This window comes from Giraffa tippelskirchi, chromosome 1 (assembly GCF_054371585.1).
Source record: "Giraffa tippelskirchi isolate mGirTip1 chromosome 1, T2T-mGirTip1v1.2.pri, whole genome shotgun sequence".
Taxonomy (NCBI): domain Eukaryota; kingdom Metazoa; phylum Chordata; class Mammalia; order Artiodactyla; family Giraffidae; genus Giraffa; species Giraffa tippelskirchi.
Window position 1 is genome coordinate 66,519,649 of NC_137275.1, and position 25,089 is coordinate 66,544,737.

A 25,089-nucleotide genomic window follows, 5' to 3' on the forward strand; every position below is an offset into this window, starting at 1 on the left:
ATATCTCTTCCAAAAAGGCTTTATCTTTTTCACAGTAAAAGCAGACAAGAACTCAGCTTGAAGCCATTGCTTCCCAAGCCTTCTTTTTTGAAGGGTGAAAAGATCTAAGAGAGTGGAACTGTGTGTGTGGATTCAACCTCTTTGCCCTTAGCCCCTTCCTGATCAACATGTCTGCTTCATTGAGGGGAGAAGTGACCAGGAAGTTTAACTGAAGAGGCCTCTAAGAAAAGGGATGAAAATTGCAGAAACTATTTCTTTGAGTTGCTTTATGCAAAAGAATGATCAGTCTTAGACATTCATCCCTGCTTCAGGTTTGGTTCCAGAGAAGACCATTATTCTGCTTAGCTTTACTTTTTAGAAGAGTGCTTTGCTGAACAGGACAGGCAGGTAATCGTTCATTGTTGCAAATATCTGCTGATTTGGAGAAGAGAATGTCTGCAGAAGAGGAATGACAAAAATGCCTGCTTCAGTGACTGGAATTTGTTTGCTGAAACTTGGAGAACATTAGACGTACAACTTCAAACAATGTCCTATAATAAAGTTAAGTTGGAAACTTTGTAGATTTGCAGCCCTAAAGGCAGAGTAGTTAAATCCCAACAAAAGTGTCAGATTTTAGGCCTGGATATGAAGCAGCAATAGAAAAGTTTGAAAGCTTTAGCCTGTGCTGCATGGAGTGTGTCTGGACACTGTGGCCTGGCCACAGTCATAGATAGCAGCATCCCACATTTAGTATGTTTGTCTTCACTTAGCAACATCTGTGTGAGTGGAAATGTACCTCCAGTCCATTGTATGTCCATCCTTACATGTTATCATTGAAATAGCAGACTACTTGTTATGTTTCCTTTTTGATTTATTACCCACCTTATGGGGCATATTGTAATGATATGTGAAGGTCTCTTGCATCCTGTAACGTGAAATAGTTATTTTGAAAGATGTGGTTACCTAAGACCCTTTTCTTTAAAATTTAGTGAAGTACGTACATCTTTGGGTTATGGGAACAGATAAGCTAGATCTTAGGCTTCACAACTGCAAATCAGTTTGCAAAAGGCTATATGAAAGATAATGCTTAATGTAATTCAACTTCTCTTCCATTAACATCTTGAGTTATGGTGTAAAGTTTTGTATTTTTATTCTAGAAATGTAGCTGACATTAGCATTCAGGTGTACGGTTCAGCTCATCTCTGGTGAAGAATCTTTTAAAATTAAGTTAAATACAGCACAAAAGACATAGAAAATCAATAATATTTCATTTCTTTTAAGTAAGATCTTTCTATATACATTTGTTTGGAGTGCTTATAAATTTCTCCCTTTACAGGAGTATTTTATAATAAATGTCAGTTATAGATTTAACTGTAGAAAAAAAATAGTGCAGGTTTTGAAATACCTTTAATATATCAGATAAAAAACTGCTTAGCTAAGTATTAGTGTAGGAAATAGTGGTACAGTCTCTTAAATGATATTTTTAAAGTGTAGTGATATTAATGGGAGAGCATTTAGGGCCTTAATATGTGAAATACTGGAGGACTCAGTACATTGTACTTTAAGATATTTTAAGCTGCTTCGCTTATTGGATTACTTGTCATAAACCGTTATACAGAGTAGAGATACTAAAAACATTTGCAGATGGATGTGAACTTGACTCACAAATATATTCTTTTTTGTTTAATTATTCCCATACTAGTAATATGTGATTTAGTTACTTTAGCATTATGTTTATAGTCTGAAGATTTTTATTCTCATATTAGCTGCCATTCCAGTGGTATTAGCAAGTGATTGATAGACCTGGTTAGAATTAATTTGTTAAGGTATTAGAAATTGAACTTTGGAAAAATCTGTTTTTTAATAGCCATGTATGCATTAGTGAATTTAAAAGCACCCTCTAAGGTGTTACTAAGGAACCATTTCCTTTCTCTTTTTTTAAAGAAATAGCTAAGTACAAATTAAGGAGAAATTAACTACTCTTTTCAGGTTCCTTTTATTCTACAAGTGTGATGCATTGGTGATTACTGTGGCAGCCATACTAGAGAGAATAATACTTTAAATTTGGCCCTCACAATTGAAATAAGTTTTTTGTTGTTAGTGTTGGGGGGAGAATGTGGGAGTCTGTAAAAGGCATTTCCTGGCTCTCAGATTTGTTTCTGCTTATGGGAGGTTAATGCATTTGAGAGTTAAGAGAGAATTAGATGTGCATTAAGACTTTAATGTATAATATTATGAAGAATCAGCAGTTAACATCTAAATTAAAATATATGACTTTTTTTTTCTTTTTTAAACAATGCTGAACATTTTTAAAAATTTTATTTTTAATGTTTTTGGCCTGTGGGATCTTAGTTCCCCAGCCAGGGATTGAACCTAGACCCTCGGCAGTGAAAGTACCAAGTCCTAACCACTGGACTTCCAGGGGAATTCCCAACAATAAGCATTTATGTTAGTGACCAGTTACTTTATAGTAGATGGAAATATATAAATGAAACCCAGGAATTTTGCTCTTCATTAACACTGGCATGGTACTAAAAGATTATGAATTATTCTAGTTGTAGGAAAACCTCTTGATTTTTAAATTTCATGTGATTTTATTATTTCACCTTGTGAAGTGAACATCGGAATATTAGTTTAAGATGGAGGGGCCAGGAAATCTTTATATGTCTAAGAAAAGGTGCCTACTCTTTTTTCTGTTGCTGCAAATGGTGATTACATATGTCTCCTAAAGTATTTCTGTACACTTTTTTTTAATGACAGAAGAGAAAGACTTATTAAATATAACAATATGTTTACTTATAACTTCATTTGGTATGACAAATGTGGGTGTTAACTTTTTGAATATAAGAAGTCGTATATTTTAGTGATCTAAGATTTCATAATTCTGGCATGCTGAGAATTGATCTTAAAAGATCCTAAAATTTTAAGAATGACTATTAAAGTTTTTTTAGATCAGAATATAAAATATACTGTGTTGACAAGAATAAAAATGCTTGTGGTCTTAAGGAGACTCATTCATAATTCATAAACCTGGTAGGAATTTTCCTCTTCTTTTAATCCTTACCTAACAAAAGACAGAGTTAGTCATCTACTATGTGCTTTAGACATGAAAAAGCTACTCTGGGTCCCAGTGTGGGCTCAGATTCGCCAATCCTTACCTTAGAGAAAACTGAAGCTGCTTATGTGGTCTTTGAAGTCAAAGTATGATTTCCTCCTGTCTCCACTTAGGTACTCTGTTGGCCCTTGGCTCTTTGGTACATCATTACAGTTTATATGTCTTGACTGTGGCTGGAGGAGGTCATTGCAAATGGGTTTGTTCAGCTGCAGACTTACTGGGGCAGATATTCATTTCAACACTTTTTAAAGTCCTTACTAGGAGAAGAAAAAACAATTTTAGGTCAAATATTTGCCAACTTAATATTTATTTGTAGCTTTACTAAATTCTCAAATGTGCCCGTGCACATGAGATTTTGTACTTGTAAAATAATATGTATTTTTATTTTTTACTACTAGATATATATCACTTTTCAGAGTAGAATAAAGAATACAGTTTTTAGTTGTTAGCTACTATATTTTTTTAATTGAGTTAAGAGGGAATTGTTAATTTTAAGTTTATAATATTAAAAGGAAATTAATTTTTAAACTGTCTCTTCCCAATTCACTTACATACTAAAATCTTGTCATATTTTTCTTGGTGTTGAGAAAACAGTGGTGAAGAAGGTAAGGAGTCCCAGCTTTCAAGGAGTTTTTCCATTCTAGTGGGTAGTCATAGGCAATATTTATTTGAGCACATGAAAGAGATAACTTCAGACTGTGAAAAGTATAGTGAAGGATCCAAAATAGACAGTGATGTTGGAGGGAGATTAGGAGTTGGAGGTAGGCAGGGTCGAGGAAGAGATAAAGGAAGGTCTCCTTAGATTGTGACAAAAAGGTCCACTAATGGAGTGATTGGAAGAAGAGCCGTCCCATTCCTGCAGGAGCAGGCACAAAGCTTCTGACGTGTCTGGGGATGGGAAAGGAGGCTGATGTGGCTGGCATGTAGTAAGTGGGGGGAATGGTTGTTGCTGAGTTGGGCATGTTGGCTCGGATGGATCATGCGGGGCCTTATAGATGAAGAGGTGTTTGTTTGTTTGTTTTAATACTTACAGGAGGAAGATGGGAGGAACATGATCTGATTTATGTTTTTGAAAGACCACTCTGGCCTCAGTCTGAAGAACAGATTGTAGAGGGGTGGGAAAGTAGGCAGAGAAGTCATTTAGAATCTATTGCTGTGTTCCAGGGGAGAGGTTGATGGCTGCTTGGAATAGAGTGGTAGCCTTGGAGGTTCTGAAAAGAGGATGGATTTCTGATAGATATGTGATAGCCTCTGAGCAGGAAATGTTCTGGGTCTTTACCTTTAAATCCTGTGGTTTCAGATCATTCTGGCAGCTCTGAATCTTACTACGTTGTGGCAAAGGAAAGAATTGTTCCTAGGGCACATGGATGAGTTAATTTACAGCGCAGACTATACACCAGTCAGATTTGTTTTACTCAGTCTGGCAAGTTGCAGTGAGTGTCTATTTGATTTTCTGTAAATGTAACATTTTGTTGTTGCAGGAAATGTTTTCTTATTTGTCCAACCAACTAAAGAAGCTGTCAGAAGCCTATAATGAAAGACTGTTGCATACACCTCACAATCCCATATCTTTAGGTAATTTTTTTCTTTTTTAAAACATTAGTACTTCTGAACCATTTCCAGTGGGAAGCTGGTATTTCTCAAAAGAGTGTGAATTCCTCCTTGTTACAGTGATGTTTCTAATTTCATTACAATAATAATTTGTCAATTTTAAAAGTTTAGTTAGCCTTTTTAAATCTTTTATTAATGTATTTCAAAGATAAAACCTATATGCTGAAAGAATTCAAATCTGTATTGTGTTACAATGAATATATGGAAAAAATACTTTCACCCCTTGCTTCTTCCCAGAATAATTTGGTCAATAATAAGGAATCTATATAACTATTTAAAAATTTCTACCAGTTAAAAAAGCACCATAACATTGGATATTAAAGTTACTCATAATTTTTAATGCTTTTATTGTTAGTTTTCCTGAGTATGCCTATGTTAGAGATATCAGTGTTTATGATAATTTAATTTTGTCATTGTAGTATAGGAGCTATTAAACAGGGTAATATGAATGTTGACTTTTATGCATTTAACTAACATTTAAGCTTCATAATTACCTCTTTTAATTTGCAAATATATATAGTATAATATGGTTCATATTTATGTATATCTGAGCAAAGTAAGGAAATTAATAATTTGTAGTTGAAGCCTTTTCCAGGAATGAGCTTCCTTGGAAAACCATTTGGCCACTGATAGATAATAAATCACCCCAGTCAGTCCTCTCTGTTGGTTTAAAATCTAGGTGGATGTTACAGTAGGTGATATGGTGTGATCGGAATTCCAGTTCTGCCATGTAGTAGCCTCTAACTTTCTTTTCCCTGTCTATAAGTAGAGATAATGATCCCTCACATACAAAGTTAAAAGTGGTTGAGATTATAATTGTAAAATATCTAGTATGGTTAGTCATACTATTCATGTCATTATTCCATGCATTTAATTGGAATACTCACTCTTTGGAAGGGTTGTATGGAAATTCTTTTCTGATTGTATGTTAGCTTGTTTTAAAATATTTTTCTCTGATATGCAAGCAAATTCTTACTATAATTTAAGTGCATTAAGGTGAAATGGTGCCATGAGCCAATAAAATGTGCTATCTCCGTGAAATAAGCCAGTCGCAAAAAGATAAATACCATATGATTCCACCTATGTGAGGCACTTGGAGTATTCAAAATCAGGACAGAAAGTGTAATGCTGGTTGCCAGGGTGGGGGAGAATGGAGAATTACAGCTTAATAGGTGTAGAGTGTCAGTTTTTAAGATAAAAAGAGTTATGGAGATGAATGGTGTGATGGTTGTATAACAATGTTTGAAGTATTTAATGCCACTGAAGTGTGTACTTAAAAATTGGGTAAGATGGTAAATTTTATGCTTCGTATTTATTAACACAATAAAAAAAGTAATGTCTTCATGATTATTTGTTTCTTGAGTGGTTTTGTGCTGGTGAACCAAGGCTCACTGGAATACTGTTTCCTTTTTCAGCTATGACACTTAAAACCCTAGATAAACGCTGTAGCAAAGCTGTCACTCAGCTTGGCTCCATGCTTTTTACAAGACAGGTTTCTGGAGCCAGGTAAGTATGTTTAAAAGAGGATTGGTTTTATTTTGTGTTACAAAGTTAATGAAGTACCTTTCCTTACCAATAAGTCCCCTAAGTATATGGTGAGCTATACCTGAGGATTCATCATGGAGGAAAACAGTGGTGAGGTAGAGAATCTGTGAGGCTGTTATGCATCCACCTGTAGCATGTGAAGTAGTCACAAAGGGATATGAATCTTGTTTAATAGATACACAAAAACAAAGTTCATTACCCCCTGTACAAATTTTTGTATTTATTTTCCTTTGTTAGATAATCTTCACATTATGGTGTTAGAAATAAGTTAGCTTCATTCCTAAGTTTAAGTGAAAATGTTTTTAAGGAAAAGTCCATTTCCTAAACTGTAAACAGCTATGCAGTTCTTGTGTTGCCTTTGAAAAATGTCTTTTTTGCTTTTATAGCTTAAGATGAATTTCATTTTTCATTTTGTATTTGATGAGGTCAGAGAAAGATGACTTGAAGTATCTTGCTTTAAGTACACTTCTCTACAAGCTTCTACTAAAGAATTTCTCTCTGACTACCAGAGGTCAGAGATTTCACATCAAAGAACAACTTTTTAAAAGGAAAAAAATCTTAGATTACTTCACCTTTTTATCTGTATGCAGCATAGTTTTGACACTTATAAAATGGTTTCCTTGGCCTTGCTTTTTAGTGTTGCCACTATTTGTCTTTATGTTTAGGTTGATCTTAATTGACTGCTTTTAAAAAAAGTACCATTAGAAATCTGCTTATATTAAGTATGCCAGTGAAATCAAGCTTTAAAAATGCATGTGCCGTTGCTGAATATTGCTAGTTGCTGACCATCAATCCACTGTAAGCAATTATGCGATTTCTTCTGGAGCCTTGCTTTAAAACCTTCCATGCATAATATGATCAGATAGGTGTAATTTTGGTCTATTGATTACTTGAGGTGATACGTGGCAGTTAATCAAAGTGGTTTGATTTACAAACTTAAATATTCCATTGAAGTGTGTATATGTGAAGTGTCAGATTTCCATATTTGGTACAAAAACAGAAATAATTTTCTTTCTACCTTTTTGAAGATGTAAAGGTGTTTTTGATTCCTAGAGCTTGTACCTCTTTAATAGAAGATAAGTTAATGGTAAGCATCAGATGGTACCTTCCTGTGTGAAGTGCATTGTATCGTATAATTTTATTTTAAAGCTGACAGTCTATTTTCATAGGCTACGATCTATGGCTGTTTTTAAACTTCTTAGTAAGTGGATGTAAGGCTTAGTAACACAGCTTTCTTTTGTTTATGAGTGATACTCTGTTAACATCACCAGACATATTAAATTGGTAAATCTTTTCCCTTTCAGGGTTGTTCCTCTTGGGTCTATGCAGACTGTGAGTGGCTACACTTTCAGAGGCTTTATGTCACATACAAATAATTACCCTTGTGCTTACCTCAATGCTGCGTCAGCCATTGGAATGAAGACACAGGATGTGGACTTGTTCATAAAGAGACTTGACAAGTGTTTAAAGACAGTCAGAAAAGAACAAAATAAAGAGAGTGACATATCTGGAGTTGACAATAATGACAAAACTGAAGATGTGGATATAGAAGAAATGGCTTTAAAACTAGATAATGTATGTCTTGACACATGCCAGGATTCTTCTTGATGACATGTGAAGGGTTTCTTTTTGATAATTTGAAAGAAGTAAGGAGGCTACAGTATAAGCTAGCTGTTTAAAGACAAAACGTAAGATTTTTGAATTGAGAATTTCATGGAGAATATTTGGTCAAGGAATAGAATATGGTCTGAGCTAGCCATTGATGATTGTTACATTTGTTATTTTTAGACTGCTTCAATCATTACCATACTCAACAGGTCATAATGTACAATTAACATTTTTCTAATTGTTAAACATTTGCCAATTAAGCATTATGATTCATATAATTCTTACTAATATATTAATAGTAAAATTACACATGACCTCTGATTCTCTTTGAAATGTGTAGACTGCGTTCCTCTGACCATTCTCTATCATTCACAAATTACTTAGTTTCTGACCACACAGAATTTAGAAAGATCACTAATGCTACTATTTACTAGATGTTAATTGATGTGTGTAAGTCACAGTATGCTTGTAAAATGAATATTTCCCAGGAAAGCAGAGTCAAGGTGTAAGCTTTAATTTTCACTCAATAGAAATGGATCTCAACTTCAGGATGATTTGCTTATATCTAAGAAACATCTGAGGTCTTTTTGATTGTCAAAACTAGCAGAATACTATTGATATCCAGTTAGTGGAGGCCAGGCATGCTGTTCAGCATCCTACAATGGGCAAGACAACTTCCCACAACAAAGATTTATCTAGCCCCAAATCTCACTAGAGCTGTGGATGAGAAATACTGCTCTAAATTCTCTCGTAGCTCAGTCGGTAAAGAATCTCCCTGCGATGCAGGAGACCTGGATTCAATTCCTGGATGGGAAAGATCCCCTGGAGAAGGAAATGGCAACCCACTCTGATATTCTTGCCTGGAGAATCCCATGGACAGAAGAGCCTGGCGGGCTGTAGTCCATAGGGTGCAAGAGTTGGACATGACTTAGTGACTAAACCACCACCAAAGTAAGAAAACTCCTAAGTAAAGAGTTTTCCATAGCAACTTTACTTAATGGAAACTTAAGTAACTTAATGAAAAGTAGCTCTGTAAATGTGAATGAACTACACAGTATGCAGATTCTTAAGTGATAACTGAGGTTACCTCTTCCAAGTACATAATTATAAATTGTTAATATGGCATGTGTGCATTTTTCCATTTGGGAAAGTGAAAACTTTATTTCAATGTTTTTGCCTCAAGCAGTCTTGGTTAGCTTGTTCAGGTGTTTTGTACAGCCATCATCAAGAGTGGTTAACATGGGGATTCTGAACATATTTTTGCTGGGGAGGTGAAAATGATGGAGTATGATGAACAGGTGTATTCCCTACCCGTTGGCCATATGCTTCCTTTCTGAGTCCGAAATTCTAGACTTACTGGCTATAACTGTTATTTTTGGTGTTAATTTTAAGACTGATAGCCTAAGGAATTAGTGAAGCTCCTGAATGCACCGAAGTTTCAAAACTGTATTTCTTAAGACTTGCTCCGTGGAGCATTTATTCCTAAGAGATGCTCAAGAATATGAAAGGTTCCATGAGCAAATAAGTTGGGAACTTTGCAAACCTGCCTATTGGCATATTAAAGGCTCTAAGAATCCCTTTTATTTGAGTTGGAATATATCCTTATCTAAAGCTGGAACCTGTTTTTTAAATTAAATACTTACTGACATCCCATTGAATGTATTTTTGAAAACACTACGGTAGAGAATGCCACTTTTCTTTCTGGATTGTGTTTTTCTCCATTGGTGTATTGTAAACTGTGTTAAATGTGAGCTCAGATTGCTGCCACTCCCACTGGTAAGTTAGAATATTTTATTGCCAACTTTGGAAGTCCATTGTTGAGATAAGTACTTAATTACTATCATAAAAGTTTGCTTTGAAATTTTTACATCTATGGGGTTCAGATATTTGAAGTGTCCAGGTTCTTTAAATACTTCTTTCAAAGGAGTAAATCCTGGATTAAAAAGTTGTATAATGTTTTTAACGTGAATTTGGGACTGAATTGAAGAACTAGTAATGATAGAATTGCTATAGACCCTCTCCTGTCTGTGAAAGGAAATGAAGTGATGTTGTGGATGTAGATGCTGGTAATGCAGTATACTGTCCACATAAGCCAAGATTGTTTTATAGAACGAGTGATCTATTTTATGTGATCATCATTTAACTTAAGAAAGGCCCGAGTCAAGAGACCCGCAAATGTTTTCTCATCTGTGGTGTATCAGCAGTTCTTGGGCTACAGCTGCTGAATAGATAATAATTCTAATTGAAGATAAATTACACGAACCCACATGTGAATGATAGATATGTTACAACATTTAATTCCTGGTGCATAAAATCAGCTGCAGCTTTTACTATTAGCCCTTTCTTTTCAGAGGTTTTAGAACTCCAACTCTATTCCTGCTGGTTTCAATTTGACCTTGAGGTTGTAGAAGTCAAGAATTTTTGAAGGGATATTATAGGTTCTGCACATTTAGGCTTTCCTCTGCCCCCACTCCAGTGTCCTTTGACTTGCTATCTCTCCTTTCCGTGTACATACAAGTTATTTATTTTAATCTCCTAGTAATGATTGGTAAGCCTCATAATTGGCTTTAGTTATCATCTCACTGGGGCAAAGGGCCAACCGATGATATCTTTTCCAATCAGTGGCTAAGATGACCTCTTCTATCTTTGTGATCCAACTGCCCTTATTAAGACTATCAGGTAGAATTTTGGAGTTTGGTTTTTAAAGTCAGTGGGCTGTGTGGTAGTCTGCCCAGAAAAGAAAATTGAATAACATGAAATATTCTTTAGGTCACTACACCCAATGTGTTACTTATACACAGAGCAGGAAAGGGTATTTTCAATCCAGTTCTCAGTTTGGCTCTTAAGTTCTCTGTTGACAAATTCTCCCTCTATCAGGGAATAATATGTGATACTAGCCTTAGGAACTCTGTGTTCAACTATAAATCTTTTTATTTAGCTTTTTGCATTAGTTGATAAGTTGATCAAATGTGAATTATTGAATACAGTTATGTTCAGTCAGTGGGCACTTGATATACAGAATGATAAGTTTAAATATAAATTGAGTTTTTTTCCTGATATTTTGCCCTAGAACATACCTCTATTGTGGTTCTGTTTCTTTAACCACTATAATAAGTACTGTCATGAGGTCTAAGCTATAGGATGTGCTTTTGGTTTTAGACTAGATGGCCATGGTAGGTCTTAGTAAAATTAAACAGAGATAATTTGTTCAACCAGTGATGTTACTTTAATACTGAATTAGTAGCTCATCCTAAGTTATATTCTTGTCTTCTTTCGTAGAGGAAAAATCCAACAACTGACAGGTATGGCAAACCCTAATGAGTCTCATTCAGGGAAACTTTTTTGAATACATACACATTTGGTGCATATAAAATTTGGGTTTTCTTTTCCCACTGTCTGAAATGTGCTTATTTCTGCCAAGCCCTTAAATATTAGCTTTGTGTTTTGCATTCATGAGGTCAGTCTTGTTTTGAAACTAAGTTTGTGTATGTAGAAGTTAAATTATTTCAGAGGTTTGATACCCTCTGAATAATAAGATTAAAACAACTGAATATGCTGTTAACATCTTTTTTAAGTTCCTGTAAATAGTTTTTTCTTGCCTGTCACATTGTGTTGATCATTGGTCTCTTACGGCCACTCAGTAGACAAGTCTAAGACCTCCCCGCTGTATTCTTTTGTGCCTTCCTTTTTACTTTCATGCTTTTCTTGGTCGTTATGGTGTGTACACATGTAAGATGATGAGTTCAAGGCTAATGACTATATCTTTATAATTTTCCACCTAATATTTTAAAGTTCAATCTAAGGCCTTAAGCAAAATCTGGAACTATTTATATGGTCTTGTTTTTATCAAGTGATATTGGTGTCAACTTGAACTTTTAGAGAACTGTGAAGAAAGGCTATGTTTAAATGTATATTTGTAAGGGATTTTAGCTATTAGAATTAAAGCTGATGTCAGCCTGCTAACTTATATGTTTTACTAAAAGAGAAAGATATTTCCAAAAATATTTTTGGTGTAGACTATTTAAAAATAAGACTGAATTGTATAATTTATTATGAAATAAATTTTTAATAAATCATGGCAATGCATTACATTATTTTACCTAATCATTGCTACAGATAAAATCTGAAAGTGCAGATAACTAACATTAAATTACTTGCACATATTTTCATTTAGTCATCAGTATTAACTTGCCCAGAAATCAGCAGGGAAAGTCATACTTTGCAGTGAGACTCATGAGTCATGGGGGTGGAGGCTAGATTATTTTTTTTTAAAAGAGAAAGGAGACGAGAATCTTCCAGCAGCCATTTCTCAAAGCTCTGTTGACTGTAGAAAGTTGGAGGGTTAGAAGTATTGAAAAAGAAATGTTAATTAAATATAAAACGGTAGTACTTCCTTCTTCAGCAGACATTTTTAAATTGTACTGTTTGATTTTTACAGGTTCTCATTTGATTTTTAATTAAATCTTTGCACTGTTACTTATTAACCCATGTGAATTCACATTTAACCTCTCTGAATCTCAGTCTCATCCTATGTTAAGTGCATACAATCCTTTAGGATTGAGGGTTTAAATGAGATATTAAGTGATTAACTTGGTACTTGAAACATAGCACTTGCTGTTAATAACTGCTATGATGGTCTGCATAAAGCTGTAATGTACCAGTTTTTACTAGATTTAAATTAAATTTTAAAAATTAAGTGAAAATCTATTTATTAGCTTATTAGGTGGATTTTTTTTTTTTTTCAGCCACACCATGTGGCTTGTGGGATCTTAGTTCCCTGATCAGAGAAACCTTGGCCATGGCAGTGAAAGCACCAAGTCCTAAACATAGGAACCCACCAGGGAATTCCCAGTAGAATTATTTTTGAGAGGGAGTCATCAATGAAATTTTGTTCATCTCCAGTGGAAATTACAAAGTATTAATTGATTTTTGATGACTCTCTTTTTTCCTTTTCCAGAATTTTTCTATTTAGATTTTTGTGAATTTCTTTTTGTTTTGTGTTTATATCTGAGAGTTTTTTTTTTAAAGAAACATTTAAATATGCATTAATAATTTTATGTACCTGAAATTTCAGATCACAACCCAGCAAAAATGTACAGAGCAAGTTCATTTACTATGATGTCCACATCCATTGTATTATCTGACCAAAGTTTTTGGTGTAGTCAGCAGACCTACCAGCACAGCAGTTTGTTATATTTAGCCCTGTACTTAAGTAACTTTATAGTAGAATGACCAATCATAGTTGTCAAGTTTACTTACATCTTTAGCAGACCTCTTTCCTGAACTCCACACCTTTGAATTCTCCTCTTTCCCTTTTTTCCCCACATCCTACATCTAATTCATGAAGAAACCTTGTTGGATCTACTTTAAAAAGTTATCTAGGATCAAACCTATTCTTATCTCCTCCTCTGTTATCGACCAGGTCTCAACTATCAGTGTTTCTTGTCTGAATTATTTCAGTACTTTCCTCCCAGCCCTAAACGTTTCCCTGCTTTCTCACCATGCCCCATTACTGTCTATTCTCAACACAACAGCCAGGGTGATCCTTTTAAGACGTGTAGTCACTTGTCTGCTCAAACTCTTGTAGTGACTCCTCATATCACTCAATGTAAGTCATAGTCCTTGTTGTTCCCCTGAGGCCCAACAGCATCTGGCCATCCTACTCCCACCCCCTTTATCTCTCTGACTTCCTTTATCTCTCTTTTCTTTCTACTCTTCACCCTTGCCCCTTCCAGCCAAACGGCTATCTTGCTGTTCCTCAAACACTAGGCACAGTTTGCCTCAGAGCCTTGGTTCCAGCTACTTCCTCTGCCTGGGAACAGCTCAACCCAGATGCTTGGCTAACTCACCTCTTTCATGTTTTTAATCAGTTTCCCTTCCTGATGAGGTCTACCTAGACGACTACTCTTTAATACTGGTAGCTATCTCCCCCAGTTTAACAATGCCTAAATTTTTTTTAAAATTGAAAGTGGAGCCTCAATTTTTTTGTGCTTAAAAGTGGGCTTCTTGTTAAAATGCAAATTTGAATTCAGTAGATCTGGGGTGAGACTGGCATTTCTAGCAAACCCACAGGCAATAACGGATACTGGCCTATGATACTGGCCCAGGGACCACACTGAAAGGCAAAGATAAAACATATTATGTAATTTAACTATTTATTATGTTCATTCGTTTATCTCTATCCCTCTGGCTAGAACATAAGCTACTTCAGGGCAGGATCTTTGTCTCCTCACATATACCCAAGTACCTAAATGGCACCTGGCACATGAGACACATGTTGTATGAATGATTCAGTAGGCATTATTAAATATATTTTAACTATGTATGAAATCCTATCATGTCTGATTGAGTCTGTTCAGTGGTTTTCTATTGCTTTCAGGACAGAGCTCCAAAAATCCTATTTGGTTATAGCAGATCCAAAGAGGTCCTGCTCCAGTCTTTCCATCAAGAAAAGACTTTGTTACTTGACTGCAGCAATGTGCTTAGCTGACAGCCTCCCTGATGTTCGCTCCTTTTTATTTTTCCTGGCCGCTCCTTGAGGCAGGTGCTATCTTAGTTCCCTGACCAGGGATTGAACCCATGCCCCCTGCATTGTTTGCTCCTTCAAAGTTAGCTCAAACCTCAGTTGTTAGCTCTTTTGTAATTTAAAGTACTAATTACTGTTTTAAACATGGGGTAAGACAGTGGTTTAGCATACCTCTGACAAGTGGTCCATACACTGTGAGAAGAGTAGATCATCCCCTGAACCTTTAGGAAGAATTCTGTAGTGACCAAGGTTCTGTGGTGACCATGACATAATTAAGAGACCAGACTTCTATGTGTCTGAGTGACATTGCACAAGTTCCTTTTGACTCGTCTGTGAAATTGGGGTAATGCTATCTAAGAAAGTTGAAATAAAGATCAAATGTAATCATGTGTGTGAAGTACCTAGCAAGGAGTCTGATAAACAGCAAGTGATTTGATAGTAGCTATTATTACATGGCAGTTAACAAAAAAGAGATTTCAATAAAGTAGCACCAGAAACAATCTTTTAAAATGTAGCTGTGTTGGACATAGAAAGCAAACCTAACAGTTACCAAAGGGGAAAGGGATGAAGATAAATTAGGAGTTTTGGATTAACATAAACACACTACTATAGAAACAAACAAGGACCTACTATATGGCAGAGGAAACTATACTCTATTTTGAGTATAGGAAAAATAATCTAAAAAAAAAAAAAAAATATATATATACACACACATATCTGAATCACTGAAACTAACACAACTTTGTAAATCAACTATACTTCAATTTAAAAAAATGCAGCTGGGTTTAGAGGCCTGATCTTGATTAAATCCTGTTAGATCAGATGGAAAAATGAAAAGATGAACTGTATTCAAAGCTCTTGTTCTAGTGGCTGTTTTCCTCTTGGCCCCCTCCCTCCCTCCTCTCTCCTTTGCTTCCACCTTATTTGCTACTTTTGTATTTATTTATTTGTCTTAAGTCTTTTTTTTATCCTGTTAAAATGTATTAATAGCTACATGAGGAAATAGATAACTGCTATTTACCCTTAGCAGCAACATTTTAGTTTATCAGATGAGTTTATCAGATGTTTCCCTGAGAGTGGTTTATTAAAAAAATTTTTTCATTATGGAAAATTTCAAACATATATAGAAGTAGACCCATATAATGAGGCCCACCTTTGACACTTATCAAGCCCTATTTTGTTTCACCTGCACCACCCTCTTACTTTAAAGCAAATATGCATTTTAAGGTGTAGCTCACATTTCAATATGAATCTCCTAACTAAAGAATCTCCATTCTCCTAGGAGGAGAAGGGGGAAACAGAGGATGAGATGGTTGGATGGCATCATTGACTCAATGGACACGAGTTTAAGCAAATTACAGGAGACAGTGAGGGACAGGGAAGCCTAGTGTGCTGCAGTCCATGGGGTTAGTAAAGAGTTGGACAAGACTGAGTAACTGAACAACAACTAAAGGACTCATTTTTTAAAAAGTCACAAAACTATTATCAATCCCGATTAACAATATCTTGATATCATCAAATATGCTATCATTGTTCATTTCTCTAATTACTTTCCTTTTTTACATTTGAGTCATGATCCAAATAAGATCCCCTAAGGGTAGATTTTAGTGGAAAAGGGAGAAGAGGTACCAGATGGCTTGAGTAACCAGAGAAAATTAGACAAGTGCGGAGAAAAGAGATTCACAAGGCATGAGATGGTATTTTTCTAACGACTTTCCCATGGATTAGTAATACTGGATTTATGAAGGATGTTCGTACTCCAAATGGGCTCCTAAATATCTTCAAGGATGCTGGAGAAATTCACATTTCACCTGTTCCAAGTTTTCACTGCTTATCATAAGAAATGGACTTCAGTCCATAGTCATGTATAACAATCCAGTTTCAATGCCAACTTCCTTAACATAAGGCTGCAAATTAGAACCTCAAATTAGATTAGGCCTGTAAGGCAATGGAGGTAGTCGTTTCAGATACATAGAGGGAACTCTTATTCTAAATAAATGTATTGAAGGCTAATTGAACCCTTGTTTGGGGCTCCAGCCAGCCAGGTTTAATGAGCAGTAGAAGGGTGAGTGCCATTTCAAAACCAGTTTTCAGAGAGGAGGGGATGCAGACAGGGACCCCCTCTGGGATAAATCAGAAGAGCTGAGTGTGATGCTCAGTGGGAAGAATGCCTGATGGATCTCATGGACCACTTTAGAGAGAGAGAAACTTTTAGAAAGCACTTGGAGCTTTTGACCAGATAGAAAGCTGAGAGGGATTTTCCACACTCTCGCCTCCAAAAGATTTGCTCACAGGCAGTAAATTGGTCTTATACACCATAAAGGCAGAAAGTACTTTCAGTTAGAAAGCTGCCAAAAAAGACAAAATCCAAAAACCCAACAGAACAGAACAAAACAGAAGCAAAACTTCTCCTTGGAGAAGTTAACCTGGAAATGAAACTCCCCCTTTAAGTCTCTCCCCAGTAAGAAAACAGGGCTGAGCAGGGCTGACTGCCCAAAGTCACACAGCTAATTAAGGTCAGGACTGAGGCAGGAGCCCCCTATCAGCTACGACAGGGCATGGACAGGACTGTAGGAGATAAAGAAAACCCTTTATAAGATAAAAAGATCCAGAAAACATTTTGACAGCTTTGGGGTAAACTTCCTTTAGTTTCCCTGTAAAATGCATCAGTTTCTTTTTGTGCCTTCAGTTCCCCATGCCCATTCTCACCATGCTCACTTTATGCCCTATTTGCCATCACCTGGTGACTCAAACCTTCTGGGGTGAGGGTGGAGGCAGGTGGGAGATAGAAGCCTTTTTGTTTGCACAGTGACCCCTGCTAACTTCTTGAAAGCCAGTAAAAATACTCATTAGTTTTAATCTACTAATTATAAGCAAATGGACCTTTTAACATTAGGAAAATCAGCATTTTTGTTTGCCTTTATGATCATTGTCTATTTTCCATTTATTCCCATCTATTTGCAATAAATGCATTTTGGAGCCAACTTGGTTTATGCTGTTCCCCAGGAAAAAAAAGTAGAAAAGCAAACCCACAACCAACCAAACTGCTTGTATAGCCATCCCCATGGAGCCCAGTGCTTCCTAGGCATGAAATTGACTGACACACACAAAGACAGCAGGTGCGGAGCCACATGCCACTTGCCGCTCTTTTTTTTTTTTTAGTGTGTGTTTATAATCAGTAAATGGCTGTGGATGTTTAAATGGTTCCCTAATACTGATAGAGTGCGGATGCCATTATAACTTGAACTTGTATTGCCACGCAGATGGTAGAAATAAACATCCAATTCCACACACAGTTTTGTTTGCCTCTTACTTTTAAAAGATCGATTGAGCATCAGGCATCCACGGTGCCAGCAGGGACTCTTGGATGGGTAGCGGTATAGGCGAGCAGGGCTGCTGTCGGATTCCAGATCAGCTTTTGTGTTGAGAGCCCCCAGGACAACAGATTCCTGGTGAGTAGGGGTTCATTGCAGCAGTGGGCCCCGCCCTGGAATTATCAGGCTCCAAATATCCCTTTCCACTCAAGAGGTGCCTCATACCCTTGCCCTTCTCTATTACAAAGCAATTCCATACCTCTGGATCTCTCACTGTACCTTCCTCTCCTCCTTTCTCTCTCTTAGACACCTTGAAAAGTGGGCTTGGTTCAGTACAGTGGTGATGGCACCAGCTTCAATTTCACCCTCCTGGCAAATTGCCTCTTTCCTGGGGGTCATCGATCTACTTACAACACATTCCTCCCTCTGCATGTTAGAGAACCTTAGTAAATATCCGTTGATCTAAAGGTCAACTAACTTGTTCACACTAGAGAAATAACCAAGAAGGTTTAATGGCAGTCTATTACAGAAATAAATATTTAAACAAATGTTGAGTTTGGAATAAAGATAGAAATGAATTTCTGAGATCTTTTGCAAATCAGTGAGCAAAAAGAACTGGGTGTATGTGGGGAGCAGGGAAGATTCTGAGCACCTTGAGATTCCCTGGGGGTTAAGCCCACTCCTTGGGAAGTGGGCTGAATCTGGGCAGACCAGGTAGCCCAGTTTTCTGGGGCAAAAGCACTGGCCCCAGATAGAAATGCTTGATGGATGATTCTTCTCTGCAGGGCCAAAGGAACTGTTTGATGAGCAAGGGCCACAGGGTTTACGCCAAAGGCCATTTCTAGCAGGTTTGGTCTGTTTCATTAATAAATCATGCAAAAGCCAAGCAGAACTCTCCCTTCCCCCAGACTGGCTTATTTTCCTCATACCAGCCTCCTTTCTCTGAGTCAAATAATGCAGTAATCCTTCCCATTTCTATAAAGTGCTTTCCAGATTACAAAATACTTTCACATACATTATCTTGTTTTTATCTTCTGTCAGTCCTGGCAGCAGGACCAGGCGTGATGATGATGTGTATTTTGCAGTTAAGCCCCAGAGAGGTTTGGTGATTTGGATGACTTGTCTGCCCTCCTTCTGAGGCAGGAGGTAACCTAGGCACTCAGGGTTTTGATGCCCGCCTTGCAGTTTTCTTGGAAACTTAGAAAAGGGTTAAGATCCTGTGCTTTAGAGCAGGGATAGGCAAACTTGTCCTGAAAAGGGCCAGGTAGTAAATATTTTAGGCTTTGGAAGCCATACGGCCTCCATTGCAACAACTCAAAAACTGCAGCAGACAATATGTAAATGAATGGGCATGGCTGGGTTCCATTAACACTGTATTTACGGACACTGAAATTTGAATTTCATATCATTTTATGAGTTGTGAAATATTCGTCTTTTCTTTTGACTTTGTTTTTCAATCACTTAAAAGTATAAAAACTATTCTTAGCTCATGGCCACACAAAAATAGGAGGCTGGTTGTGTTTTTGCTCATGGGCCATGGTGCACTGACCTTCTTTTAGAGCTGGTTCTGCCATTTATTAAGCATACAGTTTGGGGCGGATTACCTAAATAAGCCTAAGTGCCCTCAATGACAGGATTGGAAAAGTCATAGTGTTTTCTACCTGCAGGGACTGGAGGGTGAAATGCAATAATTTTAAAGTGTTTAGCAAATCTCTTACACAGGTAGCCCTCAGTGGATGGGAGGTGTCATGATTTGATGACGCTAAATTCTAGGGACTCATTTGTCCTCCTGAAATACACCGATACGGGATTCTGCTGTCTCTCAAACAATCTCAGCCTTTTCTGCACCTGGTCCTAATGAAAATTTGTGAATTGAAAGGAAATCCAGATATACCTACAGGACAGAAGTGCTTTTTTTAAGCCAAAGATAAGCCTTTAAAGGTAAGCCTAAGACAAACATAGACAGTGTTTAGGTGTCTGAAAAGTGGAGACATTACTCTGCTGACAAAGGTTCATATAGTCAAGGCTACGGCCTTCCTAGTGGTCATGTACGGTTGTAAGAGCTGAACTTTAAAGAAGGCAGAGCACCAAATAATTGATGCCTTTGAACTGTGGTGCTGGAGAAGACTCCTGAAAGTCCCTTGGACAGCAAGGAGATCAAGCCAGTCGATCTTAAGGGAGATCAACCCTGAATATTCACTGGAAAGACTTGATACTGAAGCAGAAGCTCCAGTATTTTGGTCATCTGATGCCAATAGTCGACTCATTGGAAAAGTCCCTGATGCTGGGAAAGATCAAGGGCAGAACGAGAAGAGGGTGTCAGAGGATGAGATGGCTGTATGGCATCACTGATGCAATGGACATGAACTTGGGCAAACTTTGGGAGATGGTGAGGGACAGAGAAGCTTGGTGTCCATGGAGTTGCAAACAGTTGGACATGACTGGGCAACTGAACAACAACAACAAAGCCTTTAAAAAATAATAAGTTGTAGTGACAAGAAAGGCACAAATGAAATGAACAGCCTGCATGTTTGGCCTGCTGACAAAATCAGGATAAGGACTTTCTGCTCTCAGGCCTCAGTTTTTTCATCTGTAAAATGGGAATAATAGCAATGATTTCTATCTCATAGGATGAAGGAGAAGTTGAAATAGGATGATAGGTGTCAAAGATATAGCATTGTGCTTAGCCAAGGGTCAACAATCTTCCAGAGCAGGTGGTCTCCCTGTTCTGTCCCTCATAAGTGCCCCACCTCAAGCTCGGACTCGGAAGGTATCAGTGTTGAGGCTGATGGTGGCAGTGGGGGAGGGGAGGGAAGTGTCTATTAGCCAAATATGCCCCTTTTATTCCTGAGCACTAAAGAGACTGAGATCTTCGGAAACCCTTTGCTCCAGGCACCCTGAGTATTCAGCTCCAGGCCCAGGGTCATGGTCTGTGGGGCTCCGGTATCACCACGGGAGGCTTGGAGCGTGGTGGGCAGAAGACATCTGCAGGCACAGAAAGCAGCTAAGGAGCTGAATCTAGGAAAAAGCCCTGAGTCTGTCCACTCAGCATGTGCCAACCTGGCCTAGATTTGCTCAAATCTGGCTCCCTGCTCTCCTTGTTCAGAAGTAGAAGCTTGTGACTTGGCATCTGCTTCCAGAATGCTCCATAGACCAACCTTCTCAGATGATGCTGCTCCCTTGAGGCAGGCAGGTTGGATATGAAGGTCAGAACAGGCCTCTTGGTACCCAAGAGATTGAATCGGGTGTCTGCCCTTTGGGGCCTGAAGTTCCCTGTTCATCAGCGGGAATCCCTGCCCCTACCCCAAGGACTGCTGACACTCACACTGACCATGTGCAAGGTGACCTCTTGTATCCTGTGGTGATGAATGATGAGAACCATTGGTAAGGAAGCAGATGAAGCCCCGGCAGGTGCAAACAAGGATGGTCAGCCCTGTCTTTGGCTGACCCATCCAATAGCCTCGTTGTTAGCTGGTCAGCCCTTTGAGGCCCAGGAGCTGCTCTGCAGTGATGGGGGTATGGGAAGGATCAGAGTGCCAGAGACTGAAGAAGGGCTACCTCTGCCTGGCCCATCCCCCACTCCTGAACCAGCCTCCTACCTCCTGACTCCCATTCAAGCAGGCAGTGGTCACAGTCTTGTATAGGCAGAGCTGGCACAAATTACAGATAACTGGCCTTTCAGTTCAGTGGAACTCCCCAGGGCACAGTTAGAAAGGGCAGAGGTCCCTGTCTGAACTGAGATTTACTGAACCTTGCTAATTTCTTCTTAATATTTCTGTTTCTCCTCTAGAACCCTGACTTTAACTGGGAGTAATAGCATCCTCCCAATGGATTAAATTTTCTAGGCCACCTTAGAGTTAGGTGTAACCACTCAGGAAGGTTAGGCCAATGAGATGTAAGCTGAGTTATTGTGTGGGGTTGCTGAAAAGTTTCCTTAAAAAAGAAGTAACACACGTGTCTGTGCTTTCTTGTTCCTAATACAGAATTTAGACGTGATGGCTGGAGCTTAAGCCACCAACTTGGACCATGAAGTAGGCACACTAAGCCTAGTGGAGAATCTAGGTAGCAGGAATTTGAGCCTCTGATAATGAGAGCACCATAAAACATTCCCTAGGCTGCACACCTGCAGACAATTTTCATCAGAGGTAGAAAAACTGCTACCTTTTAAAACTGCTATTATCTTGAGTTCATTTGTTAACACACAGTCAAACCCAGTCTAAACTGATACAAGACTCTGCTGTATGCTACTCTTTCAGGTAGTGGTGACAGCAGTGAGGATGGTACATGTGGTGCCCACCTTGTATACTCACATTGTAGTGGAGTTCAGTTCAGTCGCTCAGTCGTGTCCGACTCTCTGCGACCCCATGAATTGCAGCACGCCAGGCCTCTCTGTCCATCACCAACTCCTGGAGTCTACCCAAACCAATGTTCGTCGAGTCGGTGATGCCATCCAACCATCTCATTCTCTGTCGTCCCCTTCTCCTCCCGCCCCCAATCCTACCCAGCATCAGGTTCTTTTCCAATGAGTCAACCCTTCGCATGAGGTGGCCAAAGTATTGGAGCTTCAGCTTCAACATCAGACCTTCCAATGAACACCCAGGATTGATCTCTTTTAGGATGGATTGATTGGATCTCCTTGCAGTCCAAGAAACTCTCAAGAGTCTTCTCCAACACCACAGTTCAAAAGCATCAATTCTGTGGCACTCAGCTTTCTTCACCGTCCAACTCTCACATCCATACATGACCACTGGAAAAACCATAGTCTTGACTAGACGGACTTTTGTTGGCAAAGTAATGTCTCTGCTTTTAAATATGCTATCTAGGTTGGCCATAACCTTCCTTCCAAGTAGTAAGCGTCTTTTAATTTCATGGCAGCAGCCACCATCAGCAGTGATTCTGGAGCCCAAAAAAGTAAAGTCTGACACTGTTTCCACTGTTTCCACTCTTTCCCCATCTATTTCCCATGGAGTGATGGGACCAGATGCCCATCATCTGTAGTGGAGAGAGAACCACAAATGAGGAAACCCACAATAAATCTAGGAAACAATCAGTGATATTAAATAAAGAAAAAGCTATATTGAGTGAGACAAGGTTCTAAAACTGTCATGTTCATTAGCCAATTTAATTTTCATGTCCATTCTATGAGGTAGGGGCTATTAATATTCCCATTGTACAGTGGCCTGTGTGAGCACACATGGCCAGTGAGTGGAAAGTGGCACATGAATCCTAGCACTTAGCTTCCAGACCCCACACCCAACAGGCTAGAGAGAGACAGGGATTCAGCTGGCATTGGGCCATCTGATTCCTGTCCAGTAGTCTTGTATATCAGTGCTGTGAGTCTCGGCATGGTGGTTCTGGAGCATGAGACCTCTTAAGATACCAGCAGGAAACTGCATGAACTTTCTGATCTGAGTTATGCCGCCTCGTTTCTATTGCATCTTACTGGTTACATTTGAGTTACAAATACTTGGGCCCAGATATAGAAGAAGGGGACACAGACCTCTACTTTTCTATGTAGGAGTATCATAGAATCTGTGGACATGTTTAAAAACATCACACATATCAATAAGACATGCCTTCAGTAATGGCCACTCTGACTGGGGAGGGCCCTGGGAAAAAAGTAGAGCACAGATGTGATGACTGGAGCTCAAGCAATCATCTTGGATCATGAAGATTCCACTGAGAGACACCAGGCAACAAGAGCATAGCACAGACAATAGGGACCATGGCTGGGATCTGAGAAGTTGAGGAGGGAGGAGGCCTTTGTGCTGCCCTGGGCATCAATTTCAGTGATCAGTGCTGACCAAGTCCTGACCCTCCCCTGAGAGTTCTATGAGCTGCCAACCATTGCACCAGCAGGTCTGGGAAGAATTGAGTGGCTATACCTAGTTTAGGTATGCCCAGGCACAGGAGATTGAGTGTCTATACCAGAGGAGGGTCAGCCCTGGAGGTCTTGCCAGTCCCCAGATAAGCAAGACCATTTATAGATGAGCTGGTGGGAATGTCAATGGACTCTTTTGAACACTGACATTTTGGAAGAGGTGGTTTTGAGATCAACCTATTTTTACAGGAATCAGCATCAAATTCAGGACAACCTACAGAGAGAAGTTCCTGGAGGGTCCCCAAAGCTGTGGAATTGCTGAGGTTTGGGGAGTATGAACCGGTGCAACAGAAACTTGGGGCTAAAAGTCTTCCAAATTCTCCCACCTTATCACCCCCACCTCCCTCAGACCACCTGGAAGACAGTAGGTCACTGGCCCCAAGACTATCACTGAATGGTTCAAGGAATAGCGAACATAGGAATGAATATATATCACATGTATCATATATGTCATATATTATATGAACATACTTGCCAAGAGAATCCCAGGGACAGAGGAGCCTGGTGAGCTGCTGTCCATGGGGTCGCACAGAATCGGACACAACTGAAGTGACTTAGCATGCATGCATGCATTGGAGAATGAAATGGCAACCCACTCCAGTATTCTTGCATGGAGAATCCCAGGGACAGAGGAGCCTGGTGAGCTGCCGCCTATGGGGTCACACAGAGTCGGACACGACTGAAGCGACTTAGCAGCAGCAGCAGCATATGACTATATTGGCTTCTCTGGTGGCTCAGATGGTAAAGAATGTGCCTGCGATTCAGGAGAAGCAAGAGACACAGGTTCAATCCCTGGGTCAGGAAGATCCCCTGGAGAAGGGAATGGCTACCCACTCCAGCGTTCTGGCCAGGAGAATTCCATGGACGGGGAGTCTGGTGGGTTACAGTCCATGGGACTGCAAAGAGTGGGACATAATTGAGCGGCTAAACCACTAGCACCACAGAGGTGGATATTGAAATTCAGAAAAATGTCACAAAGCAAGTGGCAAGGACAAGACAGAAAGCCAGACCTGCCTGGTTTGGAGTCTTATTTTCTTCCTCCGCCTTATCCTAACTTTCATATCTTGATGAGATGGAGGGAAAATTAGGCTGAGACACACTTTGAGATCCTCGAGTGACAGCAGATATATCTCTGCAGCTGCCGTGAGTCATTTGAGAGTCAGCTAGTCCAGGTTCAAGGACACATCCTACAGGAGGGAGCCTTCTCAGTGCTCAGCAGGTACCAGGCATTGCCCTGGAGGCCCAATGGGTGTTCCACCCAGACACCGCCCAGACCAGCTGCAACTTGGGACAACTGGGCTCTGGGGAGAGAAGGAAATGCCTGTAGAATTATTCCCAGAAAAAGGAGAACAACAAAAAAATGTGGTTTATTAGTGGGGAAAGGGTGGGGGAGAAGTCTGAAACTAAAGGAAGGATTTGGGTTTTCATGAAAAGACTTCTATCCCTGCCTCTCATTCTCCAACTGACTTTGACTGAGTACAAAATATTGTATTTTCATATGCTGAAGAAA

General features: G+C 38.9%; 1 protein-coding gene, 1 long non-coding RNA gene and 1 other non-coding gene across 7 annotated transcripts in view; 1 reads left to right on the forward strand and 2 right to left on the reverse strand.

Moving 5' to 3' along the window:
- SEPSECS (Sep (O-phosphoserine) tRNA:Sec (selenocysteine) tRNA synthase) overlaps positions 1-11,934 on the forward strand; it is a 53,655-nt gene extending 41,721 nt beyond the window's left edge. For 3 of the 4 annotated variants that reach the window (XM_081541403.1, XM_081541322.1, XM_081541232.1), the window contains 3 exons: positions 4,576-4,669; positions 6,121-6,211; positions 7,555-11,934. In XM_081541403.1, coding sequence (XP_081397529.1) covers positions 4,576-4,669; positions 6,121-6,211; positions 7,555-7,858 — 489 coding nt within the window. In that variant the 3' untranslated portion in view covers positions 7,859-11,934. Of the gene's footprint in view, positions 1-4,575; positions 4,670-6,120; positions 6,212-6,915; positions 7,029-7,554 lie in introns of those variants that run through there. The other variant, XM_081541489.1, reaches the window with a different exon arrangement.
- LOC145526666 (uncharacterized) lies at positions 252-14,630 on the reverse strand. 2 transcript variants are annotated; one of them, XR_014069075.1, is made up of 4 exons: positions 14,556-14,630; positions 7,643-7,702; positions 3,138-3,351; positions 252-435 (listed from the first exon to the last, which is right to left on the reverse strand). It is a non-coding gene; the product is annotated as an uncharacterized LOC145526666 (long non-coding RNA). The 2 variants fall into 2 exon arrangements; XR_014069097.1 differs by lacking the exon at positions 7,643-7,702.
- Positions 2,332-2,405, reverse strand: TRNAE-UUC (transfer RNA glutamic acid (anticodon UUC)). Its single transcript has one exon. It is a non-coding gene; the product is annotated as a tRNA-Glu (tRNA).
- Positions 14,631-25,089: the final 10,459 nt, after the last annotated feature.